Raw genomic sequence first — 22433 nt, forward strand, 5'->3', positions numbered from 1 at the left:
TGGTGTCGCTGCGTTGCTCACTGGGATTTTAGTGCCAGGCTCAGTGTCAGCTTTGGGACAGGGATTGGAGCTCCCAGCTGCTCCAGATGTGGTGAAGGTGTTGTGGCTCTGCTGGGCAGCTCTGTCCCATGTGCTCACAGCAGCTGTTCCTTTGTGCCTTGCTTGGGTTTGTGGAGTTCCTCTTGGACTTTATGTGAAGAATGGGGAGAGTTGGTTTTTTTCCCTGTGTCCAAAGCTTCCCACAGCCTTAACCAGAGGCTGGGGGTTGTGTCTGAGTGTCCCTATAAGCCAGAGCTCCCAAAAGGGTCACCTTAGAATATCACAGAATGTCCTGAGCTGGGAGAGATCCACAGAGATCACCCCAACAATCCCACCCTGAGCATCCCTGAGAGTGGTATCCAAACTCTCCTGCAGCTCTGGCAGCCTTGGGCTGAGACCATTCCCTGGGGAAACAAGTTTGTTTTGTACAAAAAACCAAATCTGTGTTCATGGCATTTTTTTAGGGTCTGCAGACCTCAGTGGAGAAAGGTAACGAGGTGCACAAACCTATTCTGTGTCGACCTGCCCAACGTGACAGCAAAAAAACCAAAACAAAACCCATATTTCTGAACCATCTGAGTCACAGAACCTGGAGTAACAGTTGTGAAAAGCTGTAGTGAAGATACTCTGGAGAGGTTTTACACGACTTGAGGTGTTCTCTAGCATGCAGACTTTGATAATGTCATGACATCTGTTCAGGATCTTGGGTAATGAGGATTTGCACAAAATAGTGATTGACAATTTCTGGTCTTGAGTGCTTAATGGAAAAAGAGCTGTTGCCTTGGGTGCTTTGCTTTCTTTGAGCTGTCTTTGAGACATCAAAAGCTCGTGGAACAGGAAAAAGAGAAACGTTAAGAACAGTTTAAAAATAGTTTAATTGTATCTTCTGAAAACCTTCAGAGTGGAGACTTTAGGCGGTTTCTGCCCTGTGAATACTTGCAGCTGAGTTCAAAATGTGTAAATAAGCACAGGGCTTTGAAGATTAGTTTCCATAACAAATTAAATAAAAATATTGTGTGACAGAATGTTAAGTAGGTGCCATGTGTCACCGGGTGCTTTGCATGAGGGCTGGCTTTTCCCAGTTACCTGTCTGCTCCTTGGAAAACAAATCCTGGGTTTTGGATACTTGAAACTTTCTAGTTCTTGGGCATGAAAGAGGCAGGGGAAAACTCCCTTGTGGAGGAAATGCTGGTGAGGAATACTGGGAATGGTGCTGGCAGCTCAAACAAACCATTCCTGCTTTTGCTTTAGTTCTTTGCTTCCCAGCAGAACCTGCAGGATTCCTGTCTGGACATCCCTGTCTCAGGGGGATGTGGGAGGAACAGCCCAGGCTTTCCCCCTGCTCATAAACTGTGATATTCCAGGCTGCAGTTAGTAAGTTTGATAGTGTTTTGGACTAAATTCTGGAATTTTCTGTTCTAATAAACTACAGGACACCTGTTGCTAGACTGTGCTCATTTGTGCTCTGGTAAGGAATGTATAATCATTTAAAACATCCATGTAAAACCTGGCTTTTAAAACAAGCTTCCCATTTTATATTTAGTCTAATGCAAGGTGTTACCTGCAGGTTGCTTCTATTTGGCTGTTGCATTTCAATCTGTTTGTGACAGGTTCACAATATAAGGTCTGTTGCTAGAAAAGGGCATAAAGTTCATCAGCCTGAAAGGAAATAAATTTGAAATACATTCCTATGCTTTTTGTAATGAATGAGTAATGCACAGAGAAAATACCTGCAGTGAAAGAGTAAGATATTTAAGATTAAATTGTCCTTGTGTTAAAATTTCAGCTTTATCCATTTCATATTTTTTCAAGAGATTTATCAGATCAGAGATTGCTCATCTTTACTACCTCATCTACTGCTGCTTATTCCAAGAATGGCATTAACAGCTTTAACACACTTAATTCTGCAATCTCCTACCATGGGGCAGAGGGGGATTTTCTTCCTAGCACAGCTGGGGTCTGAACCATCCAAACATGTGTTATGGATCCCACATGCTGCTCCTTTGGCTGGATAAAACCAGACCATGTTCCACTGCTGCTCTGCTCAGGTTTAACCAGAAAATAAAGAGAAAATTCACCTCTGGACAGTGCTGTGTCAAGACCTCCCCAAATAAAGCCCCTCCTGCCTGGACACTTTTATTGGACAGAAAGCTGGGGAGATGCTGAGGCAGGTGTGGTAATTCAGGATTTATTGCTGTTTCTCAGGCAGGAGGAGCTGCTCAGGTGTTCCTCAGACAGAACACTGGTTTGGTGAGGACAGGGGGTGTCTTGATCTTGGCAATTCACAGCTGGATCTCAAAGGCTGTGAGGATAAATCCAGGTCCCTGTTCACCACCTAAAGCCCTTCTTCCTGCTCCTGGAGCCCTGCTTGGTGTTGGTGTTGGCTCTTGGGGTGCTGATTTCAGCTCTGTTCTCTTTCCTGACATGAAGTTCCATGGTGTCTTCTGGGTTACAGAGTTGGATTTAATAATTTCAGCCTCATTTGAACCTCTCAGACTGAGAGTGGAGATGCTGAGGGGCAGGACTGACCTTCCCCTGGAGCTTCCCTGGCTTTGTTCATCCTGCCCTCCTGCTCCTGCCCAGGTTACTCACCGTGTTTGCTCTGCTTGGTTTCCAGTTCAAAGCCCAAACCACTCTTAAAGGTGTTGTGGGGCACTAAGTAATGAGTAATTAAATAGAAAACCATAAAACCCTCAAGCAATAACACTTGTGGGTGTCTTTCTTTGTGGACTTGTGGGGAGAGTCACTGAAGAGCTCATTTTGGTACCAGGGCTTCCTGCAGGAAAGCAGAGACAGGGTGATAGACAGATGGGAAGCAAATCCTGATAAAGCTGAAGGGTTGTGTAGAAGTGCTGTTGGACATGTTATTTGCAGTACTGCTGTAGGAAACTCCAGTTTTTTAAACTGAGAAACAAGAATCTTCTGGCTGAAACTGGCTGAGCCCAGGGTGGGAAGCTCTTGCTGTGGAGTCTCATCACTCCTGAGCTTCAGAAATAACACCAGTCACCAAGGCTCTTCTGGAGCCTCTTAGTGCAGGACAGAGGAAACAGGAAAGCTCAGATCTCTTCTTTTGAAGATGAGTATTGATGAGGTGTGAGGATAAGACTCCTCAAGAATGTTCTTAAAATGTGGAATTTACACTGAAAGGTGGAGATGGGGCAGAATTTGCACTGAAAGGTGGAGATGGGGCAGAATTTGCACTGAAAGGTGGAGATGGGGCAGAATTTGCACTGAAAGGTGGGGATGGGGCAGAATTTGCACTGAAAGGTGGGGATGAGGCAGAATTTGCACTGAAAGGTGGGGATGGGGCAGAATTTGCTCTGCCGTGGCTCTGCCATGGCCAGACTCTCTCTATTCCCAGATTCTCTCCCATGCCCATTCTCTCTCCCATGCCCATTCTCTCTCCCATGCCCATTCTCTCTCCATGCCCAGTCTCTCCCATGACAATTCTCTCTTCATTCCCAGTCTCTCCATGCCCACAATCCCCATGCCCAGTCTCCATGCCCAAACTCTCCATGCACAGTTTCTCCATGCCCTGGTCTCCCATGCCCATTCTCTCTCCATGCCCACACTCTCCATGTCCATTGTCTCTCCATTCCCAGTCTCTCCATGCCCACACTCTCATTCCCAGTCTCTCCATGTCCACACTCTCATTCCCAGTCCCTCCATTCCCAGTCTCTCCATGTCCACACTCATTCCCAGTCCCTCCATTCCCAGTCTCTCCATACCCACACTCTCATTCCCAGTCTCTCCATGTCCACACTCTCATTCCCAGTCCCTCCATTCCCAGTCTCTCCATGTCCACACTCATTCCCAGTCCCTCCATTCCCAGTCTCTCCATGTCCACACTCATTCCCAGTCCCTCCATTCCCAGTCTCTCCATGCCCACACTCTCATTCCCAGTCTCTCCATTCCCAGTCTCTCCATGCCCACACTCTCATTCCCAGTCTCTCCATGCCCACACTCTCATTCCCAGTCCCTCCTGACCCTCGCTGTGCTCTCCCCGCAGTCTGCCCCGCCGCCTGCAAGTCCCAGGGCTGCACCGCGGACGGGCAGTGCTGCCACAGCGAGTGCCTGGGCGACTGCACCGCGCCCAACGACGCCGGCCGCTGCATCGCCTGCCGCAACCTGTACCTGGAGGGGCGCTGCGTGAGCTCCTGCCCGCCGGGCCACTATCGCTTCGAGGGCTGGCGCTGCGTCACCTTCGGCTTCTGCCAGGAGCTGCACAACAAGTGCAGGAGCGCCCGCGAGTCGGGCTGCCACGTCATCCACAACAACGAGTGCGTGCACGAGTGCCCCTCGGGGTACATCATGAACTCCAGCAAGTGAGTGCCTGGGAAAAGGTGCCATCGCTTTGGACGTGGGGTTTGGGTGCTGGGTGAAAGACGGGAGGGGTTGTGGGGAGCGCCTGGTTTGGTTTAATGTGATTTACAAAGTGATTCGTTGCTAATTCAAGGTGTTAGGAGTTCTCCCTGCCGTGGGTTGGTGGTTTATTGTTCCCTCGGGTTTTGCTTGCTTCCTCCTTTTCCCTTGGGAAAGGGAGATGGAGAGAGGACAAGGAAGAGCATCCTCGAGCTGGAAGGCACAGAGGGGCTTTAGCAGCCCTGCTTCCCTCCCCTCTGGAGCAGCCTCAGGCCAGGGAGCCGGGCTGGAAAAGCACAGCAGGGAGAGGTCGTGGCTAATGAAGAGAGCACAGCGTCCTCGGAGTGCTCTTTCTCAGAATATCTGTCCCTCATCCCTGTAATTACTTTCATTGAGCAGGTTCAAGCTGTGCCAGACATAAACGCACAATGTAACAAACAAGTGTAGCACGAATCAAAGCAGGGAACAGCCATTCTGTCTATTCCCAGGGCGTTTTGATAAAGGAATTAAATAATTTATGTTGCTGAGCTGTTTATCACTGAAAACTTGGTTGTTTGTCCCTCAGTACCATTCTATATTGTGGTGAGTCAGATTTCCCATGAATATTGGTCACTTTGTGCTCGCATGTATTTGCTCCTGCCATAATAATTTCAGGGAATTCACTCTTAACAGGACTTTTTATGCCATTTCCTGTTTTGTTTTTCCAAAGAACAAACAAGCAGCCCCCAAATTAACTGTGCTGCTTGTGCAACAGCCCCGTGGCCTCTCCTGTGCTGTTCCAGGCTGCTGCCAGTGGGATCTCACAGCTCTGCTCCCTGCTTTTCCTAGAGCTTTTCTTTCTCTGAACTAGTTGGGAACACATTCTTGTGGTGGTGTGACCAGGGCAAGCCATCAGCTCCTGCTATTCAAGCAGTATTTCCCCAGAGCACCAAGCACATTCTTGCCTTTTTTAAAGCAACATTGTGTGCAGTCCTCAATCAGAGAATTCCCAGATGAAGGGCCAGCTCTCCAATCATCAATTATGTGTTTGGTTAATGATCTTGAGATGAATACTAGCCTGGGATGGAGAGCACTGGGCAGCACCATGGCCAGCTTACTCTTCACAATAATTCAGGTCACTTTGCAGGAAGGGTGAAATGATTTGTGATGAAAGTGTGGAAGTGACAATTTAAGCCCATTCAAATTTATCAGCAGTTATTTTCAAGACCAGGTTGGATGGGTCTTGGAGCAATATGGTCCAGTGGAAGCTGTGTAAAGGGGTGAGCTTCAGGAAGGTTGGAAGGTCCCTTCCAACCCAAACCATTCCATGATTCCTTGACTCTCCTTGGAGTTGCTAATGAGCGAACCCCATGGCGTATCCTCCCTTAGTTTCCTCGCTCTGCTGGCCATTGCTGGCGCACTGTGGCTCACCCTGCTGTGCTGTTTTGCAGCCTGCACTGCACCCCCTGTGCAGGGCCCTGCCCCAAGGTGTGTGACTTTGGCAAGGAGAAGACCATCGACTCGGTGACGTCGGCGCAGGCGCTGCGGGGCTGCACGGTGCTCAACGGGAGCCTGGTCATCAACATCCGCGGGGGAAGTGAGTCCCTGGGGAGGGCAGGGCAGCAGAGGGGAGCAGCAGCTGCCTCTGGCTTGGGCAGCACACATGGGCATGCAGGACAGTCAGCACTGAGTGTCTGTGTGTTTCAAAGCGAGTTGACTTAGGTTATTGATAGCCAGAATCCTGGCTTAGGTATTCCGTGATTAGGAAATTACGTGTAGTCCTCTCCTAGCCATGAATTGAGAAATGAAGTATTAACACTTCAGTATCTTCAAACATTGGGTGCTTTTTTTCCCCTCAGCTAAGTCTCCTGCAGAGAGAAAGTAAGAAAGAAAGAAAGAGAGAAAGAAAAAAAAAAAAGAGAGAAAGAAAGAAAGATCAATTTGAAAAAAACCTGCCCCCAGCTGGGGCTCTGCTTCTTTAGAGACACCCAGAGAAATCAGCACAAAGCAGAGGTTTTTCTTTCATTTGGTGGTTTTTTTTTCATTGGTTTTTGCGAGTTCTCATGGATTAACATAAAGCAGTTGTTTAATATGTTTGGGCTCTGATGTGGGTGTTTCTGTGATACCAGAAAACTCTTCCCAATGTTTTCTTCTCTGCAGATAACATAGCAGCTGAGCTGGAAGCAAACCTTGGCTTGATAGAAGAAATCTCAGGTTACCTGAAAATCCGCCGCTCCTATGCCTTGGTTTCTCTCTCTTTTTTTCGGAAACTCCATCTGATTAGAGGAGAGACACTCGAAGCTGGGTGAGTTCTCTCAAGTGATGTTTTGTTTGAATGCTTTGAAGTACAAGGAGTGCCAGTTCTATCAGGGTGATTTGTATTGGGAAACAATTCCCAAGTTATTTTTAAATGTTCCTCTGCCCGTGCCTCGTGCCCTGCCAGGGCAGACAATTTGCATTCATTTTCCTTTGGTGTCTGGATTGGTGCAAAAAGAGCTTTTCATGCATCCCAACCCATGTTTTTATTCTTCTGCTTTCAGGAATTATTCTTTTTATGCCTTGGACAACCAGAATCTCCGCCAGCTCTGGGACTGGAGCAAACACAACCTCACTATTGCACGGGGCAAACTCTTCTTCCATTACAACCCCAAGCTGTGCTTGTCAGAAATCCACAAGATGGAAGAGATCTCTGGGACTAAGGGGCGCCAGGAGAGGAATGACATAGCCCTGAAGACCAACGGGGATCAGGCCTCGTGTAAGAGTCTCAGAACTCAGCCCTGCTTCCCTTTCCTCTCCCTCTGCCTTGCTCTCCTCATGCTCCTGTTGCTCCCAGCCCAGCCCAGGATGTTTTTCCATGGCCTGTCCTCATCCCTCTGCTAGAGTAGCAGATGTGCCCCTTGTCACACTGTCACTGTGCCACGGGATCTCCCTCTGGCAGCCTTGGTCCCACACAACCCTGGGAGGTTTTTTGGGCTGGGGGTGCATTTATTGTGTCTTTTTTGAAGAGTTTAGCACAATGTAACCTCAGCCCAGGCTGGGACTTTGTGTTACTGCTGAGTACCTGATTAATAGTCATAATCTGCTTTTCCCATGTCATGAGGCGACAGGGAATAAACACGGGAGAAATGGGATTTCCACCCATCCCTGCAGCCACGTGAGGCAATTGCCATGACAACAGGCAGGGAAAATTTCCCAACAATTTTTGCAATGCCTCTCTGAGGTTTTTCACCCAACAGCTTTCTTCAGGAAAATGATCAGACAGCTCCTGTGTCAGCAAACAGCACAGGGTTGGCTTTATGCTCTTGCTGAAGTTGTGTTACTGAGGATGGGGTTCTGCAGACACTTATTTTGGCAGCAATACTGCAATAAATGCAGTCCTTCTGCACCCCCAGTCCTGCTGTTTGTTCCCTTTCTGTGCCCCTTTCCCTGTTTGTACCAGGGCTGTGTGCTGAACCAGCTTGTGGAAGGAATCAGGGGCAGGAAAAACCAGCTTTGTTCTGAGCTGGTGGGATCTCTGCTCTGATTGATAGCTCAGCCCCACTGAAATTCCCCTGCACATAGGAGCATGTGCAGGAGCTCATGGGCCCCTTGCAGCTCAGTTTTCCCTCTGAAGGACAGAGGGGGACAGGGCAGTGACCCATCCCTGCAGTATTCCAGAGTCGTGCCATGATCTGGGAGATGCTTGGGCAGGTATTGCCACCAAAAACCCAGCACTGACTGAACTGGGATTTCACATCCTGGCTCACAACCTGCAGGCAGCTTGGGTCATCCTGTGGCTTCACTGTCCTCTGCTTTTGGAGACAGCACTGCCAGAAGAGCCCAAGGTCCTTTCCCACCTGAAACATTCCAGGATTTTCTCATCTCTGGGCCAGTCCTTGTTGCTCCTCATTGATGTTTGTGACCAGACCTCAAAAGTGAGGATCTTTCAGCTGACTCAGTTTCCCACATATCAGCACAGCAGCCAGGCCAGCACAGTGGGAGAAGGGAATGCAATGGCTGTGACCTAAAACTGGCAGGACCAGTGAAAAACACACAGGGAACCTCTGAGGCAGCACAGCCCCAGCCTGGGCACAGGGAAGGAGCACAAGGAATCAGCTGTCTGTAAAGTTCATCTCCTCTCATGGGACACTGAAAAACTCTCCCCACATTGGGGATGAACCTGGATTTGGGCAGATCCAGCTCTGCCTGTGGCTGTAGCAGCTCCTGGGCTGGTGTTTGGTGTGAAGGCAGCTGGAGGAGACAGTTGCATTTCTCTTTGCCAGCTTTACCCTCACCCTGCTGAGCTGGTGTCTGTGCCACCCCCACCTCAAACCACAGCTTGCCAGGTTGTTTGGCTTTTTGTTTGCTTTTACATTTCAAGCCCAGCTTTCACATTGGCAGCATCCTGTTTACTAAAAAAAAAAAAAATAGAAAGGGTCAGAAAAAAAAGCCCCTGTTTGTTCTGGATGTGGTGCCAGTGAAATGAATGTTCTTCCTCCTGTTGCAGCAGGAATAGCAAATTTAGCCAGAGCCACTTGGGCTGGGGGCACAAAACTTGTTGTTCCCTGTCCCTTGAGTTCCATCTTCCTGCAAACACCCTAGTGTTTGAGGGTAGTGAGGACCTCACTACTTCTGGGCCAGGCTGGAAATTTTTCTGTTTCATTTCTGTGGCCTCTTGCCTTCTGTGCAAACCATATTGCTGGGTTCAGCTGTGCAGATCATAAATTGTGAGACGTGTCATCTTTAGATTTCTCTCTTTTTAGAATTTAGTTTGGCTCTTCTACAGAGTAATTTTCATGAATTCTTAGAAAAAATTAACCTTAGGAGGGCATCAACACCAGCCACTGATTTGAGGTAGGAATGGCTGCCAAGTGAGATAAAGTTTTACTGGACAACTCTTCTCAGTGTTCCTCACACTTATCTTGAACTTCTAAGATAATTAAGAACAGAACACTTTGTTTTTCAGCATTAATGAAACTATTGTCACTTATATGTTCCAGGTGAAAACGAACTGCTGAAATTTTCTTCCATTAGGACTTCTCATGACAAGATCCTGCTGAAGTGGGAGCCCTACTGGCCCCCAGATTTCCGTGACCTGCTGGGGTTTATGCTGTTCTACAAGGAGGCGTAAGTCACCCTTCCCCAGGTCCCAGAGCTTTGCTGGGCTGCCACCAGCAGCAGCTGGCACTGAAAGGTGCATGTTAAACCTGCTGCATGTTTTTGCTGTAGACAAAGCTGTTTAGTCTCTGATTTTGTGGTTCCTACACTGAAGTGTTCATTAAAATCCCTGATTTGGGCACAGTCACAGTTCCTCGTTTAAGAATCCAAAATTTAATTTTTCCTGCTGTTCTAGACACTGTGGGATGCTGAGGGTTTTGTCCCCTTTGAAGTAGGAAAGATTCTTGTAGAATCAAGGTAACCAAGCTGATTTTCATAAAGCTGACAATAATCAGGCTAGATTTAGTTGTTGGGGTCATGTGTGGCACAGATCCTGCTCTGTGATGGTGTTGGAGGCCCAGGTAACAAAGCTCCCAATGCCTCCCTTTCAGAATACAGTGAGATAATTTTACTTCTCTGAAGGGTAAAGGGTGATAACTTCCAGTGTGCCTTTAGAAATGTTTTTAAGAGCCTGACTGAGGATTAATTGGAGCCTTCTCTCTCCTCAAGTCCCTACCAGAACGTGACGGAGTTTGACGGTCAGGACGCCTGTGGCTCCAACAGCTGGACAGTCGTGGATGTTGATCCCCCACCACGCTCAAACGAGCCCAAAGCCCAGGCCCAGCCAGGGTGGCTCCTGAGGGGCCTGAAGCCCTGGACACAATATGCAGTGTTTGTGAAAACCCTGGTCACCTTCTCCGACGAGCGGCGCACGTACGGCGCCAAGAGCGAGATCATCTATGTGCAGACCAACGCCACAGGTCAGTGCAGCTCCTTCCTGGGCTGGAAACAGCCCAAATCATCCTGCCTGGGGCTTGTGCTGCTCCCATAGCCAGGAATTCCCACTGCCCTGCTTTGGTAGGAAGGAATTCCTACAGCAGGGGTGTGATTCCAGGTGGTGCCAATGGGCATCTCTTCTGTGCAGTTGGTGTGGCCTCGTGTAAGAATTATTAAGGCTGGGAGAGACCTCCAGGATCATCCAGTCCTCTGTGTGCCAGGAATGCTGGATTCCCATGGAGATGGGAATTAGCCTGTGCTGTCCCTGCTTTGCCAGGCTCTGCAGGGCAGTGCAGTGACCTCTGTCCCTTCCCCACCCTCGCAGTTCCGTCGGTGCCGTTGGATCCCATCTCCGTGTCCAACTCCTCATCCCAAATCATCCTCAAGTGGAAGCCGCCCTCGGAGCCCAACGGGAACATCACACACTACCTGGTGTACTGGCAGGAGCAGGCAGAGGACAGTGAGCTCTATGAGCTCGATTACTGCCTGAAAGGTGAGTGGGTACTTCTCCCTCCAGGCCTTTCCTTCTGCCTCTCCCAGAGCTGTCTGGGGTTTTTGCCTTGGAGGGGCTCTGGGGCCCAATTCTGTCCCTCTCTGTTCTGTTACATTCAGTGCTACTGCCAGGGTATGTGCAAAAGGTCTAAAAATGTTTTTTACAAAGTAATCACATTTTTTCCTTTGGGGATCTCCCTTCTGCTCCTCCTCCTTTTAAACTGAATTTTAAGTTAGTAGCAGCAGTGAAGATAGTAAAGTTACAAGTTTTGGTGCTGCTGGAGCTCAGGCAAAGTTAATTTTTAAAGGCAGCCTGGTTTGGAATTCCTTAAGAACACAGAATTTCACCAAGGACTTCCAAAATCTCACCTGCTGCTCTGTGTCACCTGAACTGAGATAAAGCAGCATCCAAGCTCCATTTCAAAAATAGCATTTTTGACTTAAAGGCCTGCCAGAAAAGAGGGAACTGCTCAGCCCTGGATGTGAAATATGAGATACCCAAATGTGCCATGAATCCTGTGTACACTGGTTTGGGTTCTTTTTGTAGGATCAAACATCTTCTGCCAAGACAAGCACGAGTGACACTGAAACTGTTTTGTCCCCAGGATTAAAGTTGCCCTCAAGGACGTGGTCTCCTCCTTTTGAATCTGAAGACCCCCAGAAGTATAATCAGAGTGAAGCTGAGGATGTCAGTGGGGAATGTTGTTCCTGTCCTAAAACAGACTCCCAGATCCAGAAGGAGCTGGAGGAATCTGCTTTCCGCAAGACCTTCGAGAATTATCTCCACAACGAGGTTTTTGTGCCCAGGTGAGAACATCAGACAGGACTGTCCAGGGCTCAGGGGGAGGGAAATGTCATTGAGGATTAAATGAAAATACCAGGTTGGACACAGCCACATTGCCAGGCTTCCATGAGCCTGTCTAGTCCAGCTGGATATGGGTGTTGGAATGGGGAGAGCTGAGCACCTACCACTGTTCCTGCAGATTTGGAAGATCCTGCTTTCATTTCCTGCCCCTGAATTCTCCTCAGCTCAAGAATAAAGTGAGAATCCTTAACAAACAGCCTGCAGCTCATCTGGCATCAGATGATGCCAAAAATAGCGATTTTCTTTTCCTGTCTTGAAATTTTGTGGTCAGGTTTTTCATTGAGTTGAAAAGAAAGGAAAAGGGCAGTTTACCAGGCCACAGCCTCATCCTTCAGCCTGGTATTTGTGGTCTCCCTTCACTTAGTGTGGGAAATACCTCCAATACCATGAGGAATGTGAGTGCTGTGGGAGGTGAATGTCCTGTTTTGAGTGGCACACTTGGTGTCACATTAAGTGGTGTTGAATGTCTTCACACTTCATCTGCAGCCTGGGGAGGAAGTGCTGGGGAGCAGGGTAGAATCTCTGCTGATTTACCCTCTTCCCTGTGTTGTGCTCTAAATGTATTCTCTGCTTGCTGCCCTCAGCTAAAATCCTGCATTTGCAACTGCCTGACAAAAGCTGGGTCACTGCACTGAGCATTTTCCCTGTTAAAGCATCCCTGGTGTTCCTTTCCCTGGTGCCTGCAGTCCTCACCTGAAGCTTGGGCAGAGCCTCTCCTTTTGCTGTTTCCTGGCTGTTGGTGCCCATCAGGATGAGCTCCAGTGTGCCAGAGGATGCCAGGACATGACAGATTCCAAAGCAGAGGAGAACCAAACTCCTCCTGATGTAGGCAGACAGGCAGACAATCCTTTTCCTTTCCCCCCCAGTTTTATTGTGCAGCCAGCCCAGGATGCTGCTCAGGCCAGTTTCTGGGGTGTGTATTTTTGGAAGAAACCAATCACCAGGATGTGCCACCTTGTCAGCCTGCTGGGGAAGAAATCCCCACATCCCATGGCCAACTAATCCTCTACAACAAGCCAGTGCTGAAGAGACCTCCCTGCTGCCACGTGGCCTGCTTGTCTTCCCTGGCAGGCCCCAGGCTGTCACCACATAAATCAGAATTCTTTTTCCTGTGAATACTGTGCTATCACCTGCTCACAGAGCCTGGCAGAGAGCAGGGAGTGTGGTTTACTTCAGGTGCTTTTTTCATGGCTTCTGAGAGTTCAGTGACCTCTCCTGAGGTGCTGTGTGGCCTCTCCTGGAGAGAAGGAGCTTGCCAGTCACGGGAGGAATCTCAGGGATGAGGCCAGCAGGGAACATGAGATGCCAGGGGAGCAGAATTACAGCAGTTTCTCCCTGATGTCTCCTTGTTTTCCATGTGCCATTTCTCCCCTCCTGCCCTGTTCCCAGCGATCTGATCCCTGGGCAGGATCCAGCCTCAGGCCAGGGCTGATCTCACCTCTCTGGAAATCACAGTTCCTTCTCCTTGGGCATGTTGATCACCCACTCCAGGAGCCACTGTCACAACTCCTGGGGCTCAGTTTTCTCTGGCAGTGACAAAAAAACCAAAGTAGAAGTTCAGGAATGTTCCTGTGCGCAGGCAGGGCTGGCAATGTCCCACACCAGCTCCCCTTTGGAGCTGGACAAAGTGGCCATCAGAAACTGATCCTGTGTTATTTGCTCTCATTTTGGAGGAGCTCTGCACTGATTGGAGCTCAGGGCTGGTTACACCTGGCACAGGCTGCCCAGGGATGTGTGTGGAGTCTCCATCCCTGGAGATGGAGATGACCTGAGATGGTTCAGCTTGGTCCTGAGCCACCTGCTCCAGCTGCCCCTGCTCTGGGCCAGACAATCCCAGAGGTGCCTTCCAGCCTCACCCCTCCATGATTCTGTGGGGAGGAGGAAAAGATTGCAGAAAAATGCTGAGAGGCAGAGGGGAGCTGAGTGGCTGCTGTGCAGGGTGTCATTCAGGTATTCCCTCCATCACCACTGCAGCAGGAGCAGGAGCAGCCCCAGTTCTCTGTGCCTGTCCTCTGTCACACACATTTGTGCCATTCTTAATATTCCTGGGGAGCAGGATCTGAGGAATGACTCACTTTAGAAGTAACTGTACAGGCAAATCTAAAATGCTTTTGCCAGGCCAGCTGACCTGAGATGGTTTCAGGGGTGTAGACAAGCTTGGTTTAAGGTACCAAAGGCAATTTTGGAATCCTCCAGCACAGGCCATACTGTGTGTGCTGAGGGGTCACTCCCAGCCCCCTCACACCCCTGGTCACCTGTGAGAGCAGGAGGAACCTGGACCTGAAGGTTTCACAGAGAATTCCCTGGAGCTGCTGAGATGGCCTCAATGCAAATTGCTCTGGAACAGCTCTGAGAAGAATCAGATGTTTGAAAATACAGAAAATTTGGCACAAAAATTGCTGCAAATCCAGGATAATAAATAGGGGAAGATTGGGGATTTACAGCTTCAAAAGCTTTTCTTAACTTACTGTGACTTGAGAATGAGGGAATTCTTGCATTTTACTCTGTTGCAGCAGTGGTCAAAGTACTGTTTTACTTGTGAAAAACAAAATTCCCTTGAACACGAGGATCAGCTGAATTCACACTTGATAAACAGAGGGTGTAGCTTTGCTTTTATGCAAACCAGGTCCTGTTTGACCATAAGGAATCCTTCCCAAGGAGGGAGGTGGCATGACCCAGAGCTGGGTCCCTGAACTCTGCCCCATCCTGGGGGGACACTGCTCACACACCACACAGGCAGAGGGAACAGCAGCTCCAAAAGGAGTTAATTAATAATTAAGATAGAGAAAACTTAAAAACTGGAATGTTCTTGCTGAGCCTTCTGTTTGCCATCCTGCTTTGTCATCAGGTGGAGGAATATTCTGCAGGGAGGAATTGTTGGGGAGCCCTGGCACAGGGTGCCCAGAGCACCTGTGGCTGCCCCTGGATCCCTGGATTGTCCCACGCCAGGCTGGACATTGGGTTTGGAGCAGCCTGGGACAGTGAAGGTGTCCCTGCCATGGCAGGGGTGGCACTGGATGAGCTTTGAGGTCCCTCCAACCCAAACCATTGTGTGATGATGGCAGCTCTGTGAATATTTGTGTTGTGTGCTGCCCAGTGTTTAGTTTGAGGACATCTCAAACTCTGCTTTCTGCCTGGTGGCTTCTGCTGCAGGAGAAGGTGGCAGAGACCTGTCAGAGCAGTCCCTGCTGGGGCTGGGGCTGGGGCTGGCCATGGCCTGGTGGTCAGAGGTGCAGTGGAAAGTTCACTTCAGCAGCAAAGATTTGCTTCAACAGCTTGTTACATTTTTAGAGCCTGGAGATGCCTCAAGTGTGGGTTCAGATCAGGTCACTCTTTGTACCCTTTAATAGCTGCACACACATGCACACACACACAAAAAGATCATCACTCCCTTAAAATACATGGTCTGGATTTCAAGTGGCATTAATTCCTTTTGTGTAACTGAATCCAGTTACTGATTCACCACCTTGGTTAGTTTCTGACCTGGAATACCCTGTGGCAAATGTGTGGCAGCACATAAAAGTGTTAGATTGAGCACTTTTGGTTTGGTACTGATCCCTTCTTCTCTCTCTCTCTTTTTTTTTTTTTTCTTTTGCCAAGAAAATGAAATTTTTGAATGCTTCTTAATTCTGCTGAATTTATTCTGTTTCTTTGCTGACAAAACCTGCCATTAAAGCTGGCTGGTGGCACTCAGGGAAGGTCACACTGCAGGTGCTGCTTTTCCAAGTGAAAAAAATCAGATATCCAGACTGAAATGCAACAACTCAAGGAGCAACATTTGATTAACAAAACCACAAATTAAATATGTAATCAGAATCATGAGTTCTAAATGCATGCCTTGAACAGGACTTAATAGATTCAATCTCTTGGGAGAAGGTTAAAATGCTTTGTGCATCCATTGAGGTTCAGCCTTAGGGGTGAGAGTGGCAAATGTATTCCAGAGAGCTGGGACAGTGGCCTTTGGCTTCAGAAATGCAGGTTGGTGACACTTGGGATATGTGGCACATGTGGGGTCACTGAGTCATGACCCCATGTGCTCAGAGCTGCAGCAGTGGGAGCTGGACTCCAAAGCATTGCAACCCTGCCCCAGGCATCTGTGAGGCAACCTGGTAAAGTTACTCAGCTGAGAGATCCTGGGGAACTTGGATTCTCAAGCAAATACTTGAAACTTGGATTGGTTTATTTTTATTTTATCACCCTGTGTGCAGTTGTGCGGGGAGAAGAGTCTGGGGGATACAGAATTTTGTAAAGACGTATCTTGGTTAAAAAAAAATAAATCTTTAATTTCTTTGTTGCATTGCACGTATCAGGGTTCTGAGCTTTCCCATTTTAACTCTTCATTCTCAGCTGGATGTGTTGACACTGACTAACGTGGTGACCTGTGTTGTTCAACAGGCCATCAAGAAAACGGAGAGACCTGGGCTCTGTGGCAAACTCCACCGTGGTGTTCCCCACCATCCCATCCTCCCCCAACAACTCAGCAGCAGCTGAGGGTGCAGAGGAGCAGAAGCCTTTTGAGAAGGTGATGTTCAAGGAGTCCCTGGTGATCTCGGGGCTGCGGCACTTCACCGGGTACCGCATCGAGCTGCACGCCTGCAACCACGACGCCCAGGAGTCCCGCTGCAGCGTGGCTGCTTATGTCAGTGCCAGGACCATGCCAGAAGGTGATTCTGTCCCTGACAGGCTCCCTGAGCCCTGCTGTGGCCTGGGGGCTCTTCCCAAAATGCTGCTTTTCCTATGGGAGGCAGCTGCAGTGTGTAAGAGCAGGGCTGTCCTTGTGTCCCGGTGGGAAAGGAGGGTGGGTGAGGTATTGGCAGGTGTGAATTTTACCCAGAGATGTGGAACTAAACCTGATCTTGAACTTGGCTCTAGCTAAAGCTGATGACATCGTTGGCCCAGTTTCCCATGAGCTGGTGGAGAAGAACACTGTGCATCTGAAGTGGCAGGAGCCAAAGGAGCCCAACGGGCTCATCGTGCTCTACGAGGTGAACTACGGGCGGCTTGGGGAGGCAGAGGTGAGAGGTTCTGCTTGCACAGCACCTTGCAGAGGTGGCTGCACCTGGGAGCCCAGGGCTCTTCAGGGTTTGACAGTCCTTCAGTGCCCTGTCTGGGTGGCCTTCCTGTTGCAGAGCTAATGGAATATAAACTTCACTGTTGAATCTGTCTGCTCTGGAAACCTGGGATAACACCAGGAGATAATCTGCCTCTGGTGCCTGTTTGTTCAGCAAGTTTAGCTGATTTGCCAACTTTCTGCATGGAGCTTATGTAAAAATGTTACTTCACAGAAGGACAGAAACCCCACATTGCTGTGTCTCAGACAAAAGGCTTTAAGTTGCACTGGGGAGTTTCAGATTAGATACCAGAAAAAGAAAATTCACTGCAGGACTGCTCAGTGGAATAAGTTGACCAAGGAGATGGTGGAGTCACAATCTCTGGAAGTGTTCAAGAGGTGCCTGAATTTGGCACTTGAGGACACTTTTTTGGGCTGATGGTGGTGCTGGGTCGTTGTTGGGACTTGAACTTGAAGGTCTCTTGCAACCTTAGTGTTTCTGTGATTCTGTGAAATTCATTGCATAGAGGAGTTAGGAAAACAATGAGGAACCCATGAGCTCTTGTGGACAGGGCTGCTGTCAGTGCCACAGGGACAGGGCTGGTGTCAGTGCCACAGGGACAGGGGGACAGGGCTGGTGTCAGTGCCTTGGGGACAGTGGCACTCCCCAATGCAGGCCCTCTGTCAGTGCTGAGAAGCAGGGCAGCACATGGCACTTGCTCTCTGTAACCTGATCTACTGCCCTGCAAAGCACAAATGCAGCATGAACCACTAACCTGGAGCAGACTGAGAGCCCTTGGGGGTGTGTTTGCCAGCCAGGGAGGTGCTGCAGGAGCCCCAGGGAGCCACCAGGGAGCTCTGGGTGCTACAGGAGCCTCGAGGAACTCACAGGGAGCCCTGGGTGCGGCAGGAATCCTGAGGAACTCATACGGAACTCTGGGTGCTGCAGGAGCTGCTAGAAGCCCTCAAGGAGCTCTGGGTGCTGCAGGAGCCCCCAGGAGGAGCAGTGGGAGCTGTCAGGAAGCTCTGGGTGCAGCAGGAGCCTTGAGGAACTCATAGGAAGCCCTGGATGCTGCAGGAGCCCCTAAGAGCTCCCAGGGAGCCCTGGATGCTGTAGGAGCCCTGGGGAGCTGCCAGGGAACTCTCAGGAAGCTCTGGGTGCTGCAGGAGCCTCCAGCAGCTCTCAGGGAGCTCACAAGGAACCCTGAGTGCTGCAGGAGCCACCAGGAGCTGTCAAGGAGCTCTCAGGGATCTCTGGGTGCTGCAGGAGCCCCTGGGAGCTGCCAGGGAGCCCTGGGTGCTCCAGGAGCTCTCAGGGAGCCCTGGGTGCTGCAGGAGCCCCCAGGAGCTCTTGGGGAGCCCCAGGTGCTCCAGGAGCCCCCAGGAGCTGCCACAGAGCTCTCAGGAATCTCTGGGTGCTGCAGGAGCCCCCAGGAGCTCTCAGGGATTTCTGGATGCTGTAGGAGCCCCCAGGAGCTGTGACAGAGCTCTCAGGGAGCCCTGCATGCTCCAGGAGCTGTCACAGAGCTCTCGGGGAACCCTGGATGCTCCAGGAGCTGTCACAGAGCTCTCAGGGAACCCTGGATGCTCCAGGAGCTGTCACAGAGCTCTCGGGGAACCCTGGATGCTCCAGGAGCTGTCACAGAGCTCTCGGGGAGCCCTGCATGCTCCAGGAGCTGTCACAGAGCTCTCAGGGAGCCCTGCATGCTCCAGGAGCTGTCACAGAGCTCTCAGGGAGCCCTGCATGCTCCAGGAGCTGTCACAGAGCTCTCAGGGAACCCTGGATGCTCCAGGAGCTGTCACAGAGCTCTCGGGGAGCTGTGGGTGCTGCAGGAGCTGTCACAGAGCTCTCAGGGAGCTCTCAGGGAGCCCTGCGTGCTGCAGGAGCCCCCAGGAGCTGTCACAGAGCTCTCAGGGATCTCTGGGTGCTGCAGCACTGCCCTGTCCCTGCCCTGTCCCCACAGGAGGCCCATTTCTGCGTGTCCCGCAAGCTGTTTGCCAGCGAGGGCGGCTGCCGGCTGCGGGGGCTGCAGCCGGGCAACTACAGCGTGCGCGTGCGCGCCACCTCCCTGGCCGGGAACGGCTCCTGGACCGAGCCCACCTTCTTCTACGTGGCTGATTACTGTGAGTGACTCCATTTCAGCGTTTCATCCCTGACAGAAACTCGGGTTATTTCTGGAGGGTGAGGTGTAGCAAGCAGAGCCGCAGAGAGTCATTAAATATTTACCAAATACGTCGGTTGTCAAGAACCTGAAATCACTTGGAGACGTATGGCTTTTGTTTATTAGTTCTCATTCTGAGCAGCCCCACATTTTGATCTGAAATAGCCTCAAGTTTTGTATTTGTTCCAGTTTATTGAAGGGGGAGATTTTATTGAGGAAAAAAATTGTATTTTGGACCTGTGTAACACCTCCAACTGTCTCTCTCTCTCTCCTAGTGAATGCTCAGCCAAATATTGCTGTTATCATTGTACCAATTATTTTTGCCATAATAATTGCTGGAATTATTGGAGCTGCTTATGTGCTTGTGAAAAAGAGGTGAGTGCAGTTTTGTCTTGTTTTCACCAGAAACTTCAATCTAAAACTTCCATCCAAAAGTTTTGCTGCTCTTTTGAGAGTCAGTTTGTGTTTAGTTTCTAATTTCCATAGTGATTGCAGCATTCATCTTAAGTGCAGGAAATCGTTTGAGCCATATGGGGAGAGTTTATTTGCTGCATGCTTTGGGGATTAATCAAAGTGCCCTCACCTCAGAGGCTGCAGGGTGGAATTTGTGTCTCTTGCAGACAAACCGAAGGACCAACGGGACCCCTGTATGCATCCTCCAACCCCGAGTACATCAGTGCCAGTGATGGTGAGAACAACCAGGGCTTGTTTCTGGTGTGATGGTGCAGTGAGTGCAGCAGGATGGGGTTGGAGTTGTGTTTGTGGAGTTTTCTGGTGCTTTTGTAGAATTCTCACAGTAGTGTGGCAGGGCTGCTGCGGGAACGCCTGTGAGAAGATGCTGAGCTCAGAGCTGCTCCCCTGTGCCCAACAGTTTATGTGCCTGACGAATGGGAGGTGCCACGGGACAAGATCACCCTGCTGAGGGAGCTGGGCCAGGGCTCCTTCGGGATGGTGTACGAGGGCATTGCCAAGGACATCGTCAAGGGCGAGCCCGAGACGCGCGTGGCCGTGAAGACGGTGAACGAGTCGGCGAGCCTGCGCGAGCGCATCGAGTTCCTCAACGAGGCCTCTGTCATGAAAGGCTTCAGCTGCCATCATGTGGTAAGTGCTGGGTGCCTCAGCACACAGCTCAGCTCTGCAGGGCCTTCAGAGCCCAAAGCAGTCGGGCATCATCCATCAGGGCTGGGATATTTCCCTGCTGGGTTCCACAGAACCGCTTCTGCCCAAATTGTTTCACTGCTGCTCTTTCTAAAGCTCATTTGGTAGGTACCAAATAGAACACCTAAACTGCCACAATCTCTAGCACTTGCATGTATGGCAGCATTACAATCCCTACCTGCCATTTATAACCTCTAAATATCTCTCTAAATATCCCTGACAAGGCCTTGTGGGGCTGTTCTCAGCTCTGGTTCAGGGATGCTGGCTTTGCCTGCTCTGTTTGGACACAGCCTGGAGGGAATTTCTCACTCCTTTTCCAGGTTCGCCTCCTCGGAGTGGTCTCCAAGGGACAGCCCACCCTGGTGGTCATGGAGCTGATGGCACACGGGGACCTCAAGAGTTACCTGCGCTCCTTGAGACCTGAAGCTGAGGTAAGGCAGGAGAGAGGAAGTCTATTGTGGAACAGAGTGACTTCATTTGGGGTTTCATATTTATTTAATAGCTTTAAGCTGAAAGCGAGTAGATTTGATTTCACATTGGGAAGATACTCAGGTTGCTCAGAAAAGCTGGAATTGTCCAAGGCCAGCTTGGAATGTGCCAGCACTCATGGCAGGGAGCTGGCTGATCTTTAGGGTCACATCTAAGCCAACCCATTCAGTGTTTGTGGTTTGTGCTGGCAGAACAACCCCGGGCGGCCGCCGCCGACGCTGCGGGAGATGATCCAGATGGCGGCGGAGATCGCCGACGGCATGGCCTACCTGAACGCCAAGAAATTCGTGCACAGGGACCTGGCAGCTCGAAACTGCATGGTGGCAGAGGACTTCACTGTGAAAATTGGGGGTGGGTACTGCTGGGCCCTTCCAGCCAGGCCATTCTGGCAGTAGGAGATGATTCTGTCACACATCGTGTTTGTGCTAAAAGCAAATGGTTAAAATTCCATTCTCACTGTCTGCATTTGGGAAATTCAGCACTTCCCTCTGTTTCTTCCCTGTGACAGAATTGTGTGGACTTGAGTAAGAGCAACATCTATAGAATCAGAGCAGCTTTTCTCACCTTCTCTATTCCCAAACCTCTGTCCTAAAAGTTCATTACCTTTCTAGCCTTAACTGCCTGGGTTTGTCTCACTGGTCTTTGCTTCCGTGAGAATTAAGACAAAGGAGTTGGGTACAACAAACCCAGTGTTGATAATCCTGTCCTAGGGTCAGGTGGCTTTTAAAAGTAATTTAACCCAGTTTTTAAGCCAAACCCTTTTAGAAGTAAGTAACTACAGCATTTAAAAATAACCTGGAACCCCACAGTGAAGTGATTTTTCAGAGCTCTCTGGAGTTAAAGCCAGGGCAGTGGGATTTCAGGCAAAGGGAGCTCTGTTTTACTTACAAAAGATGAATAAAATAATGTTTAGAATAGAAGCTGTCACCAAAAAATTTAACTCTGGAGTCTCTGTTGTGACTCTGTAGAAAAAAATGCAGGAAAAGGGAAATGTTTTGAATATTAATCACGAGGTGACAGATAACTGCAGGCTGGGCTTTGGCAGTGGGGGGAAGGCACCATCCATCTGGAGATGGAAGAGCAGGATGGAGGGAGAGGCATTTACCAGGTGCCCATTGCTTCTCTCAGACTTTGGGATGACCAGGGACATCTACGAGACGGATTATTACCGCAAGGGAGGCAAGGGGCTGCTGCCCGTGCGCTGGATGGCCCCCGAGTCCCTCAAGGACGGCGTGTTCACCACCTACTCTGATGTGTGGTAAGTTGTCCTCTGCAGTCCCAGATGGATTCCAGCTCAGCAGCTCCTTGTTTTAGCACTCATAGTTTAAACTGGTTTGCTCGGAGCACAGACAAAACAAAGCTGTTGTTTTGAAACACTCCCATAAAAATATAGTCGTGTTCTTCTGAAGTGTGTGTTTTCCAAAATACCTCTGTCACTGGGAGGGCTCCAGGATGTTTTGTTCTCAGCAGGAGCCTTCTCTCTCCCTTAGGTCATTCGGTGTTGTCCTTTGGGAAATCAGCAGCTTGGCAGAGCAGCCGTACCAGGGACTCTCCAACGAGCAGGTGCTGAAGTTTGTCATGGATGGAGGATACCTGGATCAGCCAGACAACTGCCCAGAGAGGCTGTAAGTGAGCACACAGGGCCAGCCAGCCCAGCTGCACTCTGCCTGAAGTGTGGCCAACAAAGGTGCCCTAACCTGGGGCACCTCTTAACCCCTCCTCAGCTGGGGAGCAGCAAAACAGATTTTAGTGAGGCACCTCCCATAGAAATTCCACCAGAGCATCCTTAGTGATCCAGGGAAGGGGCTGCTCAGGGAGGTTGGGAGTCCCCATCCCTGGAGGTGTCCAAGGAATGACTGGACGTGGCACTTGGTGCTCTGGGCTGGTGACAAGGTGGGGGTGGGTCAAAGCTTGGACTCAATGA

At 50.0% G+C, this 22433-nt stretch overlaps 1 protein-coding gene across 1 annotated transcript in view; it reads left to right on the plus strand.

The window, feature by feature from the left end:
* Nucleotides 1–22433, plus strand: part of INSR (insulin receptor) — a 55100-nt gene that overhangs the window by 25677 nt on the left and 6990 nt on the right. Inside the window, exons 3-20 of the mRNA XM_079328241.1 lie at nucleotides 4049–4364; nucleotides 5832–5977; nucleotides 6541–6685; nucleotides 6921–7135; nucleotides 9360–9486; nucleotides 10027–10277; nucleotides 10619–10786; nucleotides 11391–11592; nucleotides 16046–16314; nucleotides 16523–16665; nucleotides 18665–18824; nucleotides 19138–19237; nucleotides 19483–19550; nucleotides 19734–19963; nucleotides 20341–20451; nucleotides 20701–20860; nucleotides 21638–21767; nucleotides 22000–22134. Of these exons, the coding sequence (XP_079184367.1) occupies nucleotides 4049–4364; nucleotides 5832–5977; nucleotides 6541–6685; nucleotides 6921–7135; nucleotides 9360–9486; nucleotides 10027–10277; nucleotides 10619–10786; nucleotides 11391–11592; nucleotides 16046–16314; nucleotides 16523–16665; nucleotides 18665–18824; nucleotides 19138–19237; nucleotides 19483–19550; nucleotides 19734–19963; nucleotides 20341–20451; nucleotides 20701–20860; nucleotides 21638–21767; nucleotides 22000–22134 (3076 nt within the window). The remainder of the gene's footprint in view (nucleotides 1–4048; nucleotides 4365–5831; nucleotides 5978–6540; nucleotides 6686–6920; nucleotides 7136–9359; nucleotides 9487–10026; nucleotides 10278–10618; nucleotides 10787–11390; nucleotides 11593–16045; nucleotides 16315–16522; nucleotides 16666–18664; nucleotides 18825–19137; nucleotides 19238–19482; nucleotides 19551–19733; nucleotides 19964–20340; nucleotides 20452–20700; nucleotides 20861–21637; nucleotides 21768–21999; nucleotides 22135–22433) is intronic.

Source organism: Erithacus rubecula (assembly GCF_903797595.1).
Source record: "Erithacus rubecula genome assembly, chromosome: 28".
Classification (NCBI taxonomy): domain Eukaryota; kingdom Metazoa; phylum Chordata; class Aves; order Passeriformes; family Muscicapidae; genus Erithacus; species Erithacus rubecula.